Raw genomic sequence first — 19,318 nt, 5'->3', positions numbered from 1 at the left:
AGGAATGGCCAACCAGTGACTGGCCCAACTTGAGATCTATTCTATGGGCAGTCCCTGACAATATTACTGAAGCAATGTTGTACTTACTGACAGGAGCCTAGCATAGCTATTCTCTGAGAGGCTTTGCCCATCAGCTGACTGAGACAAATAAAGAGAGAAAGAGGTAAACATGAGACAGAAGTCAGGGACCCCTCTGGAAGAGTTGGGGGAAGAATTGAAGCAACTGAAGGGGATCCCACAGGGAGACCAACAGTGTCAACTAACCTGGACCCCTGAGAGCTCCCAAAGACTGAGCCTCAACCAAAGAGCATACAAGGGCTGATCCAAGCCGCCAGGCATATGTGTAGCAGAGGTATGCCTTGGCTGGCCTCAGTGGGATAAGATGGGCCTCATTGTGTAGAGTTGATGCTTCATAGTGGGGATTACCCTCTCAAGAGGTGAAGGGGAGGAGAGATGGAGGGAAGAACTCTGCAAGGGGTGACTGCAAAGTGAGGGAAATATTTGGGATGTAAATAAAAAAGATAAATTATTAACTAATAAAGAATAAAAAGAAAAAGAAAAGAAAACCCCAACCCAAAAAGACAGACAGACAAAAAAAAAAAAAAAAGAAAGAAAAAGAAAAAGAAAAAAGAAAAAAAAGTGTGTCTCTGTGTTTTCAATTGTTAATTGTGTTGATACCAGGCTAATAGGATACATAAATGTTTCTCAATTTTTCAAAAATAAAAGGCAAATTGCAGTGGGGAAGGTCATGTAGACTGCATAGCCAACTGGTTGAGTAAGGAGTGTGGCTTTTACATATAAAGGGCTGGCATCTTAAGCTGAGCTAGTAGAACTGGCAGACCTTCTAAGCAGGCAGAAATACTGGCAGATGCAGAAGGAAGAATGAAAGGAGACAGAACAGAGGTGGTAAGTGTACAATGAGAACCATGTGAATAGATGCAATGGTGGAGAATTTGGGTTAAGGTAGAGGCTAGCTGACAGACTGCACCAGGTAAAAAGCCCATGACCAGATGGGTTTAGTGGAGAATTCTATCAGACCTTTAAAGAAGATCTAATACCAATACTCTTCAAACTATTCCACAAAATAGAAACAGGAGGAATACTACTCTATTTATTCTATGAAGCCACAATTACGCTTATACCTAAACCACACAAAGACCCAACAAAGAAAGAGAACTTCAGACCAATTTCCCTTATGAATATAGGTGCAAAACTACTCAATAAAATTCTTGCCAACTGAATCCAAAAACACATCAAAACAACCATTCACTAAAATCAAGTAGGCTTTTCCCAGGGATGCAAGGACGAATCAATATATGGAAATCCATCAACATAATTTACTACATAAACAAACTCAAAGAAAAAAACCTGCATGATCATTTCATTAGATGCAGAAAAAAAAATTTGACAAAATTCAGAATCCCTTCATGTTAAAAGACTTGGAAAGATCAGAAATTCAGAGCCCACACCAAATCAATGTAATAGCAAGATTCAGCAAACCAATAGCCAACATCTAACTAAATGTAGAGAAACTTGAAGCAATCACACTAAAATCAGGGACTAGACAAGACTGCCCACTCTCTCCCTATCTATTCAGTATAGTACTCAAAATTCTAGCTAGAGCAATTAGACAAGAAAAGGATGTCACAGAGATATAAATTGGAAAGGAAGGAGTCAAAATATCACTATTTGCAGATGTTATGACCGTATACTTAAGTGACCCCAAAAATTCCACTAGAATCCAAAGTGGCTGGATGTAAAATTAACTCAAACAAATAAGTAGCCTTTCTCTACTCAAAGGATAAAGAGCCTGAGAAAGAAATTTGGGAAATGACACCCTTCACAATAGTGACAAATAATATAAAATACCTTGGTGTGACTCTAACCAAGCAAGTGAAAGTTCTGTGTGACAAGAACTTCAAGTCTCAGCCAGGTGTGGTGTCACACTCTTTAATCTCAGCACTTGGGAGGCAGAGGCAGAAGCAGGCAGATTTCTGAGTTCGAGATCAGCCTGGTCTACAAAGTGAGCTCCAGGATACCCAGGGATATAAAGAGAAACCCTGTCTCAAAAAACAAAAAACAAAACAAAAAAAAAAAGAACTTCAACTCTCTGAAGAAAGACATTAAAGAAGATCTCAGAAGATGGAAAGATCTCCCATGCTCATGGATTGGCAGGATTAATATAGTAAAAATGGCCATCCTGGAAAAGCAATCTATATATTCAATGCAAACCCCATCAAAATTTCAACTCAATTATTTATATAGATAGAAAGAGCAATTTGCAACTTCATTTGGAATAACAAAAACCTAGGATAGCAAAAATTATTCTCAACAATAAAAGAACTTCTAGAGGAATCACCATCCCTGACCTCAAACTGAATTACAAGCAATTGTGATAAACAAAACAAAAACTATATGGTATTGGTACAGAGACAGCCAGGAAGATCAATGGAATAGACTTGAAGACCCAGAAATGAACCCACACACATATGGTCACTTGATGTTTGACAAAGGAGCTAAATACATCGAAAAAAGACAGCAGTTTTAATAACTGGTGCTGATTCAACTGGCAGTCAGCATGGAAAAGAATGTAAGTTGATCCATTCTTATCTCCTTGTACAAAGCTCAAATCCAAGTGGATCAAGGACCGCCACATAAAACCAGATATACTGAAACTTATAGAGGAGAAAGTGGGGAAGAGCCTCCAACACATGGGCACAGGGGGAAAATTCCTGAACAGAACACTAGTGGCTTATGTTGTAAGATCATGAATTGACAAATGGGAGCTCATAAAATTGCCAAGCTTCTATAAAGCAAAAGACACTGTCAATAAGACAAAATGACAACAGACAGATTGGGAAAACATTGTTACCAATCCTACATCTGATAGAGGGCTAATATCCAATATATACAAAGAACTCAAGAAGGTAGACTCCAGAGAACAGAGTAACCGTATTAGGAAATGGGGTACAGAGCTAAACAAAGAATTTTCAACTGAGGAATATTGAATGGCCGAGAAGCACCTAAAGAAATGTTCAACATTAGTCATTAGGGAAATGCAAATCAAAACAACACTGAGATTCCACCTCACACCAGTCAGAATGGCTAAGACCAAAAATGGCAGGTGACAGCAGATGCTGGTGAGGATGTTGAGAAAGAGGAACACTCCTCCATTGCTCATGGGATTTCAAGCTTGCACAACCACTCTGGAAATTACAGTTCCAGAGGGGTTACAGTCCCCTTCAACTCCTTCAGTCCTTTCTCTAATTCCAGTTCTCTAACTCTACAGTTTGGTGGATTTCTCTGAAAATTGAACATAATACTCCCTGAGGATCCAGCTATACCACTCCTGCACATATACCCAGAAGATGCTCCAACATGTAATAAGGACATATGCTCCACTATGTTCATAGCAGCCTTATTTATAATAGCCAAGAGCTAGAAAGAACCCAGATGTCCCTCAACAGAGGAATGGATACAGAAAATGTGGTACATTTACACAATGGAGTACTACTCAGCTATTAAAAATGATGAATTCATGAAATTCTTAGGAAAATGGATAGAATTAGAAAATATCATCCTGAATGAGGTAACCTAATCCCCAAAATCACACATTGTATGCAATCACTGATAAGTGGATATTAACCCAAAAGCTTCAAATAACCAATATACAACTCACAGACCACAGGAAGCTCATGAAGAAGGAAGACCAAAGTGTGGCTGCTTCGGTCCTTCTTAGAAGGAGAACAAAATACTCACAGGAGAAAATATGGAGATAAAGTGTAGAGCAGAGACTGAAGGAAAGGCCATCCAGAGACTGTCACAAACCCAGACACTATATACAGTTTCCAAATGCAGACACTATTGTGGATGCCAAGAGGTACATGCTGAAAGGAGCCTGATATGGCTGTCTTCTAAGAAGCCCTGCCAGAGCCTTACAAATACAGAGACAGATGCTCACAGCCAGCCACTGGACTGAGCGTGGGGTCCTCAATAGAGGAGTTAGAGAAAGGACTGAAGGAGTTGAAGGGGACTGTAACCCCATAGGAAGAACAACAATATCAACCAACCATTCCCCAAAGTGTTCCCAGGGATTAAGCCATCAACAAGAGTACACATGGCTCCAGCTGCATAGCTTGCAGAGGATGGCCTTTGTCATGTGTCAATGGGAGCAGAGGTCTTTGGTCCTATGAAGGCTCAATACGTGCCCCAGTGTAGGGCAACTGAGGGTGGGAAGGTGGGAGTGTGTGGGTGGGTGGAGAAACACCCTCATAGAAGCAGTGTATCTGCCAGCAGCCACCAGCTACTGGGTTCCTGAAAGGAAAATTTGTGTTTGGATTGGAAAGGCAGTGTGAGAAATAAGGAGCCAAGACAAAGTTCTATGATCAAGGCCAATGTTTACTTATGAGTCTGAGCTTATAAAGCAGAGGTGGGGGGGGGAACCATCCCCCACCATGCCAGCATCTCATTGCTTTGTCAGGATCACTGTTTTGTCAGGATTGGGTGAGGAAAACAGGTTCAGCCTCTTAGCAGGTAGTGGCATCTTGGAGGAAAGCTGCAGATATAGCAGGACAATAGACTTTACCTAGGTCAGAAGACTCCACTCTAGGTGGGCTAGCAACTGTGGCAAATCAGGTGTGAGCCAGCCTGATCAAGGCTGGGGGGAGGGCACAAAGCAGAGGGACTGAGGATGGAATAGGGAGTTTTGTGGAGTTGGGGACAGAAACTGGGAAAGGGGATAACATTTGCAATGTAAATAAACAAAACATCCAATAAAAAAAAAGAAAGTAACATCAGATTAAAGAATAAAGAAGATAATCTTCAGGTTCTTCACCCACAGATTAGTGTTAATCTCATTCATTTGGGAGCTAACAACCTAGAGAAAACTGGAAAACTTTTAAAAATAGCCTTACATAGGACTATTAGAAAAGCTACATTAATTTTTCCAGCTACCATAAAGCAATTACCTACAGAATAGTAATCCACATGGTATGATGAATTTGGATGACAGTCCTTAGGGAATGGTAGAACCAAGGAGATTTAAAGAGGTGATTATAGCATATAGCATGCACTCACCACATGTGAAACAGGTACTAAACGATTAAGCCATGCGAAATTGTGTAATTCCAAAAGATTTGAAAGATTTAATAACAGCTATCATAGAAGCTGGCACTCCACTACAGTGGTTAACATGTTGGAGAGAGGAGGGTTTTGCTATGGAACAACATAATGGGACTGGAAGGGTTAATATTCCCAAGGATCAGTAGCTAGGTGCAGGTGAATATGCTGAGTTGCAAATACAGATTCTGTTTGAAGATCTCACCTTAGACCAATGTCTTACAGTAGTTTAAATGCTTGGGACAAGGTTGAAAAACTGAAGAAAATCTGAATCATTTACCAACCCAGGGGTCAGAAGGTTTTAGTGATTTTTTTTACAATGACTAACTTCAACTATAAAGGCAGCAATATCAGATCCATATGTAAGAGAATAATTAATTGGTTCTTTAGCTTTTAAGAACAATAATGCTGAATGCAAAAAGGCTATTAGACCTTTAAAGCCCAGATCTGCACCTACTTATGAATGCATTAGAACTACTGTACATGTTGGATCTAATGTGTTCAATAATGCTATGATAGGACAGGCAATTCCTAAAAGTATGAGAGCTCAGACTGTCTGAAGTTGTGGCTGTGAAAGATCAGGTTATTTCTTAATGTAGTGTAGGCAAACAATTCCTTAGGATATTTTCTCTGATTGTAATCCAGAGAGAAGGACTCCTGGGATATGTGGAAGATGTAGAAAGTGCAGACTCAGGACTCAGATCATGCAGAGATACACAAGGCAATCCCTTAAAATCAGGAATTGCTACCTAAGGGGCTTTGCTCAGGCCCCTACCAAAAAGCAACATGAGCCATTTGTTCCATGTTAGCGAAGGAGAGTCTCTTCTAGAAAGCAACTAGAACAATTAGTGCTTGATATGACAAACAGCTCTGTTCTACAATTAACTACTGTGATGGATAGAACAAGAGATTTTAAGGGTACAGGAAGCACATATTTTGGCAAAATGCTGTAAGTGAGACCAAAGTTAAAATTATAATTACATAGACTTGACATTGTAGGCATAGTGGATAGTGGAGAAAAAGTAACAATAATTTCACAAGTATGTTGAAAACCAACTTGGACACTTCAAAAAGTATGTACCCATCTCCTGGGACAATTTCCTGGGTGAAACAAAGTCTAAAATGGATTAAACATATAGGACCAGAAGGTCAGATAGGAAAATTAAGGACATATGTGGCAAACATGTGGCCTCCAGAGCTCTTCCAGAGGTCCTGAATTCAATTCCCAGCAACCACGTGGTTGCTCACAATGATCTGTGATGGGATGCAATGCCCTCTTCTGGTGGGCCTGAAGACAGCTACACTGTACTCATACAAATAACATCAATAAATATTAATAAAGAAAAGTACAGGTGGAAGGTCTTGCCACAAGGAATGTTAAACAACCCCACTTTGTGTAAATGCTTTGTTCAACAGCCATTACAGTTAATTTGTAAACAGTTTCCTCAATCTGTAATTTATCACTTAATATATTATACCTTGATGGATAATTCTAATATAGATACCTTGGAAAAAATGTTTGTTGAAATAAAGATAATTTTGACTTGTTGGGTAGTTAAAATTGCTCCTGAAAAATACAAAGAGAAGATTCTGTCAACAATAAGATAGGTCTTCAAAAACCCAGCCACACAATAAAAGTACAGATCAGAAGACATCAATTAGCCAGGCAGTGGTGGTGCATGCCTTTAATCCCAGCACTTGGGAGGCAGAGGCAGGTGGATTTCTGAGTTCAATTCCAGCCTGGTCTACAAAGTGAGTTCCAGGAAAGCCAGGGCTCTACAGAGAAACCCTATCTCGAAAAAAACAAAAACAAAAACAAAAACAAACACAAAAAATCCAAAAGACATCAATTACAAACACTTAATGATTTTCAAAATTTGCTAATATATATTAATTTTTACGGCCCATAATTGGATTAACTACTCAAGAGTTATATAATTTATTTCAAATTGACACAGTGATTCAACCTTAAATAGTCTGATAACCACATAAATTACCTAATATTTCTACCAATAGAGGCTCTGGAGGTGTATACTTAGTAACAAACATGCTAGCTCAGCAAGGTGACTTTATGTTCCTAACATTATACAAAACATCTATGTCAAAGCCTGCTCCTGAAACTGAACTGCTATCCCTTCAGAAATCCTTCTATCTGGGTCATTCTACAGAGGTAGTCTACCTATTTCTTGAGGTCCTCCAAATGTAAGAGGGCTCTTAGCTCTCTTTTCTAGAATACTGTTTTGCCTGTGTCCTGCCAGGTGCACCTCTGCTGGTATTGAAAGTACAAAGAGAAAATCCCTGCCTTCAAAACCAAAACAACCAGATCTAATTAAGATCCAATTATTCATAAAAGCCTCTTTACTCCCTTTTACCCTTTTTTATCTCCTTTTAGACTAAGAAAGGAACAACAAATCTAAAATATTTTAGATTGGTATGGGTTTTTATATGGTGATAGAAATTTAAGGTTATCTTTGCTATATCATAATGTATATATGGTTCAACTCTTATTTAAAGATATATGTTGTTATAACTTTAATACAATTCATTTAAAATGTAATTTAGTGTCCTAGTCTTATGAAAGCTACTATCATAAACTTACTAATAATTAAGAAATACAAGTTAGTGTTCAGTCACCTATAAATAATACCTTTAATGCATTCGGAACTGGTAGTCATGCTTGATAACTAATGTAGTTGATTGAAAGAGGAGGCTTTATTTAGCCACCTATATATGTTTTCAAAGTTAAGCCAAAACATATAACTAGAAACAGACAAGGTTGTCTAATTAGATATGCTGTTGATAGATAGATGGTCCTCAAATACTGCAGAGACCTGCAGAAGATGTCATTTAGGAAGTTTTAATTTAAAAAGGCTTTTTTGACAGACAGGCATGTCAGCTCCAGTCAGTACCCCTATCTCCTCCCATGAAGATGATAGGTACTGCAGAATCTCCACCTGGAGTTTGCTTCAAATGTGGTAAAACTGGCCACTGAGCTACAACCTGCCCATTACCTTGACTGCTGACAGTCCATGGTTCAAACTATGAACAAGCAGGACACTGGAAAGTCAACTGCTACACTTTGCATAGACAAGATGAGACAGTCCACCCAAGTTCCCACTGCAAAAACAAAAGTCTGTCAGATCTTCTGAGCCTGCTGGCTGAAGATGGATGCCCCACCAACACACAAGAGCCTTAGACTGTCTGGGTAGCCAGTAAGTCTCAGTCACTTCTACAGGTTTGGAAGCTGCTTGCTCTGTGCTTCCTGCTTACTCAGGTAAGCTTTACCCTTCTTGGGTCTCTAATGGGATTGAAGATTAAACAGTGCAAGCTTTTTAGTTGTCCTTGTTACAGATTCAAAAAAATAAACTCACAAAAGAGGTGTAACTTAATAGACATAAAAGCTTAAGTTATAAAGGATCTAAGGAAGTGTTTTAGGGTCTAAGGAGGTATTTAAAGTTGGTGAATACAAGCTGTGAGATTAGAGGCTATAGTATTTAAATAGTGATGAAAAATGATTTAAGATATAAAAAAAAGGAATGAAATATTTCAGAAAGATACTGAAATATTTTCTCCAAAGTTGCGAATTACAAATGGATTAAACACTGTGAAAAGAACCTATACCCTGATAGTTCTCATAGTTGCTCTTATAGTATATAATTTACTGTTATTAGAGACAAAGTCATTTCATGAACTAAAGAGGGAAATGTAAAAACCCACACATATTGTATACATCAGCTATGAGAAAATGTGTCCCTGTGCTTTCAATTGTTGATTGAATCAATACCAGGCTAGGAAGATATACATGTTTGTCACATCCTCACCTATGGGGAAGGTCACATAGCCCCCAAAGCCAACTGGTAGTATAAGGAGTGTGGCTTTTTACTGCATAGAGGGTGGGTGGCTTGGAGGTTGGACAGGATAATGGGCAGAATGTTTGGGCAAGCAGAGATGCAGATAGACACAGAAAGAACTAGACCAACTCAGAAGGAAAATGGAAGGGTTACAGGTCAGAGCTGGGAGGTAGCCAGTGAGAACCACATGGGTAGACACAATGATGGAGAAGTTGGGTTAGGCTAGCTGAGAGACTGCCCAGCCAAAGGCCATCTGTCTGAAACTATATAGATGTCTCCATGTCTTTAAAAAACCTCAAATGTAATCCCATGAAAGCTCTGTAAAAAACAAATATGTATAGTCCTCTCAAAATGGACTCAAAGATACTTGTGAGCTGCCATGTGAGTGCTGAGACCCAAACCAAGGTCCTCTGCAAGAACAGCCAAGCTCTAATTTTCAAATATAATAAGATTATGGAAATGTGGCCTAGACAAAGTGATACATGTCCTGTAGAGCTCTATGATTGGCCAAAGACTTAAATAGTATGTAAACGCTTGGAGCCTCTTAATTTGTAGAAGTGTAGTGTGTTGGATTCTTCCATTACCAAGACAGAGAGACCCAGAAGTGAAATCTCAAGCCTGATTTAAAGCACATTAGGAGATTTTCTGGGTAGGTGACCTCTTCCTAATCTGTTCAGTCTATCCCTAGAAACATTTTAGAACCATTACTGGAGAGTGGGGCTGAAAACTGTTGTTGGGGAAGTCTGGGAACTGTTGTTGACCTATTGTACTTGTCTCAGGCCAGGTAACAGGGCAGCTTCTAATAGGGCAGGGCAGTCTCTGACTAGCTGCCTGAAGACAGTAACTGACTTATCTGGACTTGACTGGACTTGCCCATTTCTTAGGCATAGTCTCCTGAACTACAAATTTGAAGTCTGTCACAGAATCAGGCTAGCCTTCTCATTCCCCACTGTCAATAATGGGCCACATTGAATCCTTCAGATGTTTCTATGGGTTAGTATTGTTTGAGAATAAATCTGCTCCTTAACAAACCTAACTAAAGCATTGATTATGTAAGAACCACAAGTCGAAACTAACATATTTTTCTGTCTTGTAGTCTCTTTCTGATTAAGGCCATGGATTTTTGTGACTACTTCTGAGTGGTCAAAATAGAAACAGCCTTCCTTACCTAAGGCTGTACAGTCTTTCCTGCTAGAGGAACAGTAAGTCTATGCCTCTTCTGTTCTATAAGACTGCTTTTGCCATTGACTCCTGATTCTGGTTCCTGGAGCAGTTCCTTGATTGGGACCTGAGGAATTCATAGCCTGGCTGGTGGCACAGTCTGAGATTACCTAATCAACCAAGTGTCCTAAGTCAAATATTTTGTACCTTGACTCTCACAGCAGTTCTTTCAGTTTTCAGTGACCAGGTGTGAAGCTTGATGAGTTTGATGGATGAGTTGTCTAGCAAACTCCTCAGGTAGGATGGTGCAACCTTCAGAGGTCAACAAGTGTCCGTCTCTTCTGTAAACTTTTGGCATTTAGCCTGATCTCCTTTGTCCTCAGCAGTATATTCATAGAGAGCAGGAGTGCAGAGGGTGGCAAAGCTACCAGGATGTAGGAAGTAGAAGCTTGGAAGACCGACCTTTTAGCTTTATCAGCTAGTCTATACTCTCAGGCTAATTCTAATGTCCCTTTCTTGTGCCCAGGGCAACGAATTATGGCCACTTTGAGAAGAAGCCATAACGCCTCCAATAAAGCAAGTTTGTTGTTGCTGTTGCTCCTGCTGTTGTTTTAATTTTTGATGTTTTTTCTTTCAGCAGTCAATAATCCCATCTATTGTCAGGGCAAATGTTAGCCATGGCTCCTTTTGTCAGTTTTAAAGCCCAGATAAGAGCCTTTAGTTCAGATTTTTGGACTGAAGTTCCCAGCTGCAAAGCAGTTACCCAAATAACAAACTCCAAGTCCATTATCACCACCCATGCATATCTGATTCTATCCTGGATAAAACTTCTCCCATCCATGAAGTAGATATGTCTGCATCTGGCCAAGGTGTGTCAGTCAAATCTGATATGATGTTCTAGATGCCCCAGAACTATAGAGCAATCATGCTGCACATCTGAGGACAGGTCAGGGAGCAGGGTAGCTGGCTTTAGGGCAGATGTAGGATCACATGTGCAGACTATTCAAAAGCAGAGCCTGAAAGTGTACCAGTCTGCTGTTGGACAACCACTGGCCAAGTGGATTCTTGAGGGTCTTCTCAGTAGCATAGGGGTGGTGATACCAAGTTCTAGTGCTGTGGTTATTTTGTCAGCATCTTTGACTAGGAGGGCAATAGCAGCTATAATCCAGAGGCAGGCTGGCTATCCTTGGGCCACCGGATCCATCTTTTTAGATTAAAAAAAAAAAAAATCACCGGTCATTTCCATGGTCCCAACCTTTGGGTGAGCACCCCCTTTGTTATCTCCTTTCTCTTGTCCATATATAGCTGGAAAGTTTGGAGAGTGTCCAGGAGGGCAAAGGCCTGTGCCTCTAATAAAGCTCTTCTTAGAGTCTCAAAAGTGATGTCTATCTCAGAGGCCCATTTCATTTTGTCTGCTTGGCCTCTCAAATAATGGTTTGGTTACCTCAGTGAACCCTGGTACCCAAAGGCTACAGAACCTGGCATATCCCAGAAATTTTGATACTTGCCTTCGGGTTGATGGAACTGGGATGTTAAGGATGGTTCAATCCAGTTTTCTTCCCAAGCTTTTGTTGGGGAAGTCTGGAAATTATTGTTGAGAAAGTCTTGAAACTGTTGTTGACCTATTGTCATGTTCTCAGGGCAGTGACAGGGCAGCTTCAGATGGCAAGGCAGTTTCAGACTCGCTGCCTGAAGCATGGACTTTTTATTATTATTATTTTCTATTTTTAACTGCCTACACAGGGATTTTACGAACTTGCCCAGTTCTTAGGCCTAGACTCCTTGAACTGTCATTTGAAGCTTGTGATAGAATTAGTCTAGCCTTCTTAGCCTGTAATCTTGTGCTCGGGGGCTGAGGCAGGAAGATCATTAGTTACACTGAAGACTAACTGGGCTACACATGGCAGCAATCTGTCTCAAACAAACATACAAACAGCAAACCAAACATATTATACAAATACATTAATTATATATGTATTCATAGAATATGTTACAAAAGTGCTCTACTAAGTATAAAAAGGTATAATATGATGTCATATTAATGAATATATAAAATTGTTCATAGAAAAAAGGCAATTATAAATGATTCCATATGTGTGCATGCACAAATACATGTACATGTAGAGTTTAGAACAGGCAAATGCAGACAGAAGGAAATAGGGTCTGCTTAGAAGTGAGGGGTGAGGGGAGAGGGAGGAAGTTAGAGGACTGACAGCTCTTCCTTGTGTGTGGAAGGAAAATATTGTGAAATGACATGGTGATGTTTATACACACTTGTGAATATACTAAAAGTCCTTGAACAGAGCATTTGAAATACCTGAACTGCATCCTATTTATGGAATATGAGTTGTTCAATAAAAGTATTCAAAGGGCCATTGAGATGGGTCAGTGAGGGCATTTGTCACCAAGCCTAATTACCAATTTCAGTGTTGTACCCATGTGATAGAAATGACACCAATTTCCTCAAGTTATCTTCTGACCACAACTGGACTGTGGCAAACACACACACACACACAAATGAAATAAAAATTTTACAAGACCAAATTAAATGGAACAATTTACTTTGGACTGCACCTCAATAATAAAGGACATTATAACAACTACTTGAGGAACTAGAATGTTACCTGAGGTCAGGATGTCTCCAGGCCATCAGTGTTCATTTCTTGGTCTTGATTGTTGGGTTTTGGCTGTGCTTTATGGGAAGTACACACTGCTCTGAGCACTGATGAGCAACAGGAAGTATTCATGATGGGAAATTGGTAACTGACTCTCAAGTACAGAGGAAGCATAGGGGAAGAGAAGAGGGCAGCTTCTTTATATGTTAGGATTATTTAAAAACAAGAATTGTGAAATAAAAGTTTAATTTTCAAATATGAAATCAGAGATGATATGCTGGGTCCTGGGCAAATGAAGGGATCAAGGAGTGTGCTTCCCTGACAGTGAGGAAGGGGTAGTAAGATCTTTTATCCAATTGTAACCAAGCTGTAGTTACAATATGGTTTCCAGTTGGTATTGTTCATTGTGCAATTTCTATTCTGAACCATGAACACTGTGCTCTGTTTGGCACCACGTATATTAAAAATTTAGAATGATACAGAGGTTACTAAGGCCCTTGCCAAAGGAGGACACACAAATTCATGAAACATTCCATATTTTAAAATAATTGTCTAGGAAGTAAGCATCAACACAATTCTGAGTAATGATGGAGGAAAACCGTTATTTCAAGAATGCTTCTTTATTGATGGCCACATCTCTTTATAATGGGGGGCAGGGATCAGGTCAAGTTGGAATCTGCTGTTTAGAAGTAGGTCAGCTCATCATTCTTTGCTTTATTAGTCTGATAACCAGTGAGTTCCAAATCGTTTTCACTGGAAATACCACTTAAGACGTTTATGTGGAGGTAACAACCACGTCCTACATCCATCTGAAAGACATAAAAGAAGGAAGGAAGGAAGGAAGGAAGGAAGGAAGGAAGGAAGGAAGGAAGGAAGGAAGGAAGGAAGAAAGAAAGAAAGAAAGAAAGAAAGAAAGAAAGAAAGAAAGAAAGAAAGAAAGAAAGAAAGAAAGAAAGACAGGCAGAGAGACAGAGAGAGACAGGGATGGAGGGAGGGAGGGAGGGAGGGAGGAAGAGAAGGAGAGAGTGAAGGAGGAAGGAAGGAAGGAAGGGAGGGAGGGAGGAAGGAAGGAAGGAAGGAAGGAAGGAAGGAAGGAAGGAAGGAAGGAAGGAAGTTAGTTTATTCTCGTGGATCTCCATGATATGATAGATCTTTCTCATCAAGACTTGATGTGCCAAGCTCTGATGAAACAACACTGCTGGCCCAAGGCAGCACCTGTGAACTAAACTTCCATCCACCCTTATGTTAGGAGAAAGAGCAGCTTAACAGTATGGCAGAAGACATATTTCCTAGATGTATTTTTAATACCTATTAGAAAAGGATTTTATTCAATTTTTTTTGTATATGAATTTTCTCTGCTTGTATTTAAGTGCATCCAGGCATGAAATGCCTGAAGCCATCAGAAGAGACTGTTAAATCCCCTCAAAATGGACTCAAAGATACTTGTGAGCTGCCATGTGAGTGCTGAGACCCAAACCCAGGTCCTCTGCAAGAACAGCCAAGTGCTCCTACCCACTAATCTATTCCTCCATCTGGATTTAATTTATTGTACATTCCTCCATCTAGATTTAATTTATTGTACTTTTCATTAAAATCTTAGCACGGATTATTCCAGAGTTACATTTTATTTTCATGATGCCTGGAGAGGAGCAGAGGGCAGTCTCTGTTTTTAGTGATTCTGTTTTCTGGCTTCTAAGTTGGGGGAAAAAATTGCCATATACTTTGATATGGGAAAAGAAATTCAGATTGTCTTTAGAAAATATGGATTGTATGGTCCCCATATCTTTGCTGTGTTACAAACAACTTTGTGAATGCACATGAGGCTGCCTCCTATTTAAAGTAAAACTGAAGAAGCTTAGGTTCCATAGGGTAACACTCACGATGGTTTTGGACATGAACCTGGGACAAGACCATCCTTATAAGAACTGGAAATTTTTTCTTTATCAGAACAATAAAGGTTTTGTGTTGTAGAATAAATATTGTGTTCTGATATCCCTTCCTGCCTTAATCTTCAAATGCTACTAACCAAAGTTTACCATTACATATGTCACTCTGATGAGCATCATACAAAAAGTATATGTACATGATGCACGGACATGTACTTCTCTCTCTCTCTCTCTCTCTCTCTCTCTCTGTGTGTGTGTGTGTGTGTGTGTGTGTTCACACTGACTTCTTACCATAGGTCTGAAGAAAGCTTTCTGTATTCACAAGGTAAAACAAGGTAACTATCCTGTTATCCAAAGGATTTGGGTGTCTTCCAATTGCAAGTGTCTTAATTAAAGACCAGTGGAAGAAATGAAGCTACATTTAGGGCAACAGGAAACAATTGCATCAGCAATTGAGGGTGTCTAACCTTAATGAAGTAATTTAGTCCTTGGACGACTTGAACTTTATACTCGATGGCTTTGAATTTTTCATATTTCTCATTGGTTTTCTCTTCAAGCAGTGGTCTGACCTTATAAGGAGAAAGTGAGAGATGATGTTAGGGCTCTGTTGACTTATCTTACATGAGTCACAAATCTGGGAACTTCATCCTGCTAAGAGTCCTCAAAGATGCTGATGAGCCTGGGCTGGCTGCTCAAGCCTCTAGCCTCTAATCACAGAACTTGGAAAGTGAGGAAGGAGAATATAGTTCAAGAGTGTTATTCATCTTGGAATGTATAGAAAGTTTCAGGCCCATTGGGGTTGCCTATTGAATCCTGCCTCAAAAGACAAAACACACACACACACAAACTAAAAACAATGTAGTCATGATTTGCAGTGAAGTACTCCAATAGGTATGTCTATATTTGATCAGTAAATACAAAGTATTTGACACATATAAACAACATGTAGTAGAGATTTTTTTTTCTGAGACTCATAAGATGATTCTAGGGATATAATAACCCCCTCTGGCCTGACACTGTGTGGGGACCCAACAGATCATCATCTTGGAGGAGTAGACTGAATTTCCTGATTTAACAAGGGCTTTCTGTAGTATCTGATCCATGGTGTTCTTTGAAAGGGAATTATTGCTGTGATTGATAAAATGCTTCCTAAAAATAGTTTACTTCCTGTTTCTCTCCCTCTCAACACTTTAATGGGAGTTGTCCCCTCGGGCTTTCTACTTCAAGCAGGACAGATGAGTAACATCTGGGAGCTGAGCCACCACCCTGTACCTGCTCACCTGACAGAAAAGGGATTGGCAGCAGTGCCTAATGTCCTTTTTGGTCCTAAATCTGTGTTTGGTCATGAAACAGTGCTTAATTAAGTTTTATTTTATAATATTCCCTAGATATCTTGATTTCCTCTACACTGTTAATTTCCACATAAAAGAGGCCGTTTCTTTTAACCTTTTTGTAGCTTCCACATGTTGTAGCCAGATGCTTAAATCCTAGGAAAGACTCAAGATATGCCCCTATAAACTGTTGACTAACATCTCTCATGGTGATTCAAGCCCGGGGCCCTGGCTTCCATAAAGAAGGCAAGTTTCCTGCATGCTCTCCCTCTGATTCCTGCAAAGCTCCCCAGGCTGCTGAGGCTGTGCAGAAGGAAAAGACTGGATAGTTTCCAGTCTGCATGACTCTTACACATTTCGAGTCTTGGTTTCATCACTTAAATATAGGATGGAATGTATCCTTGCCTGCCTGGGGGCTTTGAAGATTAACTGAGAGGTGGGACAGAAATCAAGGCGTTTAAAACACCCAGGGAAGGAGTTACAGAGACAAAGTTCGTAGCTGTGATGAAAGGATGAACCATTTAGAGACTGCTGTATCCAGGGATCCGTCCCATAATCAGCTTCTAAACGCTGACACCATTGCATACACTAGCAAGATTCTGCTGAAAGGACCCAAATATAGCTGTCTCTTGTGAGACGATGCTGGGGCCTAGCAAACACAGGAGTGGATGTTCACAGTCAGCTATTGGATGTATCACAGGGCTCCCAATGGAGAAGCTAGAGAAAGTACCCAAGGAGCTAAAGGGATCTGCAACCCTATTGTTGGAACAACATGATGTACTAACCAGAACCCTGGAGCTCTTGTCTCTAGCTGCATATGTATCGAAAGATGGCCTAGTCGGCCATCAATGGAAAGAGAGGCCCATTGGACTTGCAAACTTTATATGCCCCAATATAGGGGAATGCCAGGGCCAAAAGAATGGGAATGGGTGGGTAGGGAAGTGGGGGGCGCTATGGGGGACTTTTGGGATAGTATTGGAAATGTAATTGAGGAAAATATGTAATAAAAATATATTTTAAAAAAAAAAAAAAACAGCAGAGCTCCTTCCTGCGGTAAAGTGACTTCATTAATATCTGCTTGTCTGATGTTGCAAGAAAACATTTCTAAATGAATTTTATCATTGAAGATTTGGTACCCAGAGGCGTCATTAGCAAGATAAGTCCTTCCAGTAGCATCCCAACTTAAAATTTATATGATCAAACTTTATTTTATGGATGGATGAAATCCTCAAAGAACTAATGAGAATATCAAGCTCAAAATTATCCTAGCCAGCAGGATGACACACTTAGTAGTTCTTCTTACTTGGGAGGCTAGAGGGGAAAGGATTATCTGAACCTGTGAGGATTGGACCACGTGGAGAAACAGCAAAATCCCCGTTTCAAAAGAGCAGCTATTCTAGATAACCAAACGATCAACTATTAAAATTCATGAAAATCTGCTGTAACTCTATTTCAAATAATTGTATTTTTCTGTATGTTTCCCTATAGCACAGGATCCTGGAACATCTCAGGAGGATTTTTCTTAGTTGGGATACTTACTAACATAAGTATCAACTGTACTTCATCTGTGCTTACTTGCTTTTGAAACACTTTTTCTACACTTTGGTATGTCAGTCCTTTTAGCTCTTTCTTCTTACAGGTGAAACGGAGTCCTCTTCCTTGACATACTATTTTAAGGCCCTAGATCCCCAAAGACTTTTAGGATGCCAGATATCTGGGCCTACAGGAAAATGAAGTCAAGGGTAGGAGTGCCCACTCTCCCAGAGACCTTGGAAGAAATGTAGATACTCATGCCCATCTAGCCCTCTTCAGTCAGATCTTACATGTGCACATTTAGGATTGAAAACACCGACTTCATGTGAGGATTCTAACGAAGGTATAAAGATTTAATACTCCTCAAAAATAAAATGTTCCAAGGTATTTATTGAAATAAACTATGAGTGGGAACTATTTAGCCCTAAATACTTAGTTATTAATTTTAGCCTGTGACCCCTGTAGAATGTTCAGTGCCTTAAGCATGAAGGCTCCCATCTGTTCTACTCACATAAGGTCTGATGGTGCCTAGCTTGGTGGCACATGCCTGTAATCCCAGCACTTGAGAAGTTGAGGCAGCAGGAATGCCTTGGGTTTGAAGCTAGCCTGGGTAACTTGCAGGATAGTCATCTAGCAAGTCTACGTGTGAAACAAATGCAGAAACAAACAAACAAGCAGACAACAAGCCAAGCTAACCTTGGTCTCCAGCATGACTTCGTTTCAAAGAGGGAAACATGATCGTAGAAAATCAGGTGACAAATTGCAAACCTACCTCTATAATTTGCATGCCTTTTTCCCTTTTATAAAAAACATAATATGATACATTTTTATTATTTAGATGATAGTTAGGCAACATGTAATAACTTGCTAGCAACATTGAGTTCTGTTTTGAATGTGATGGTTTGGTGGGCAATGCATCCTGGAATCAGTTCAGGAATCCTTAATTAACTTAAGTGCCTTCACACATAGTTTCACCAGGTGGGATTGGAAAATTCCATCAGTAATTGCAGCTTCTGGGATCAGACATGTGAAGCACAGAGACCATCCAAAATGATGAATTCACTTTCAGGCTCTGGGGAAATTAAGGCTGCAGTAAAGAGTGTGGCTTGGCCGACTTTAACTTGGGATGTTAAAAGCACTCTGGCTTAATGTTCCACATTTAGCTATACCAAAGTTTGAACAAAACCCATATATTTCTGGTTTCTGTGATATCCCACACTCTTACTGCAATGTCAAAATGTGAATCAAATTATAAAGGTTTGATTAGGGATCAACCTTTTTCCTGAAATACATGGACTCACCTTGTCAGCAATCTTCTGGATTTCTGATGTGGCAGGTCTGGCCTCTGACAAGCCTCCCTTTATTTTTCTGGTGTATTCAGTCATTGCTGGGCAGGGTGCTGAGAAGAAGTGATCCAGCAAGCAAAGAGACTCAGGGTTTTAAAGGTTTCTGTAAACTCCTCCTCTGTAATGTATAATCTCCAGTGTATCTGAGGGCCTGGTGAAATGAGTGTGGCCACAGGCAAGTCTTACTGCATCCCTGAGGGGAAATGCTGAGTAGAGTTGGGGGGAAATGAGTTGGGGGAAGTGAGCAAGTGGGTGTGCCAGGACTCAGGTGTGGTGAGCATGGTTCCTCCCTGCAATCTCTGTGCCAATAATGTTACTATGTTGTGCCCTAAGAGGAAGGACAAACATAACCTGAGTTTCTAAATAGGTTAATTCTTGAATAATTCTTTAAAGAGAATAATTAATAATGTCAAGACTGCTTAAGATCCACCCAACTTTATAAAGATAATAAAACTGTCTACAGTGGATTTTTACTTG

At 39.9% G+C, this 19,318-nt stretch overlaps 1 protein-coding gene and 1 non-coding gene across 2 annotated transcripts; one reads left to right on the top strand and one right to left on the bottom strand.

The window, feature by feature from the left end:
* The first annotated feature begins 13,181 nt into the window (after positions 1-13,181).
* On the top strand, positions 13,182-13,287 carry LOC115030310 (U6 spliceosomal RNA). Its single transcript, XR_003835896.1, has one exon. It is a non-coding gene; the product is annotated as a U6 spliceosomal RNA (small nuclear RNA).
* Positions 13,288-13,428: 141 nt separating this feature from the next.
* LOC110288347 (stefin-2) lies at positions 13,429-18,880 on the bottom strand. Its single transcript, XM_021154719.2, has 3 exons — positions 18,797-18,880; positions 15,099-15,200; positions 13,429-13,554 (listed from the first exon to the last, which is right to left on the bottom strand). Exons 1-3 carry the CDS (start codon positions 18,878-18,880, stop codon positions 13,429-13,431), a joined length of 312 nt encoding a protein of 103 aa, XP_021010378.1.
* Between the last annotated feature and the right edge of the window lie 438 nt (positions 18,881-19,318).

This window comes from Mus caroli, unplaced genomic scaffold (assembly GCF_978045245.1).
Source record: "Mus caroli unplaced genomic scaffold, Mus_caroli_1 scaffold_17, whole genome shotgun sequence".
Classification (NCBI taxonomy): domain Eukaryota; kingdom Metazoa; phylum Chordata; class Mammalia; order Rodentia; family Muridae; genus Mus; species Mus caroli.
This window is presented reverse-complemented; position numbering and strand designations above follow the sequence as displayed.

What these genes read in the sequence shown, in the direction of transcription:
- LOC110288347 (XM_021154719.2), bottom strand. Translation starts at nt 18,880, where the DNA reads ATGACTGAATACACCAGAAAAATAAAGGGAGGCTTGTCAGAGGCCAGA. An exon ending in TCCAGAAGATTGCTGACAAG is followed by an intron (nt 15,201 to 18,796) that starts GTGAGTCCATGT and finishes TCTCCTTATAAG; the next exon opens with GTCAGACCACTGCTTGAAGA. An exon ending in GACTAAATTACTTCATTAAG is followed by an intron (nt 13,555 to 15,098) that starts GTTAGACACCCT and finishes TATGTCTTTCAG; the next exon opens with ATGGATGTAGGACGTGGTTG.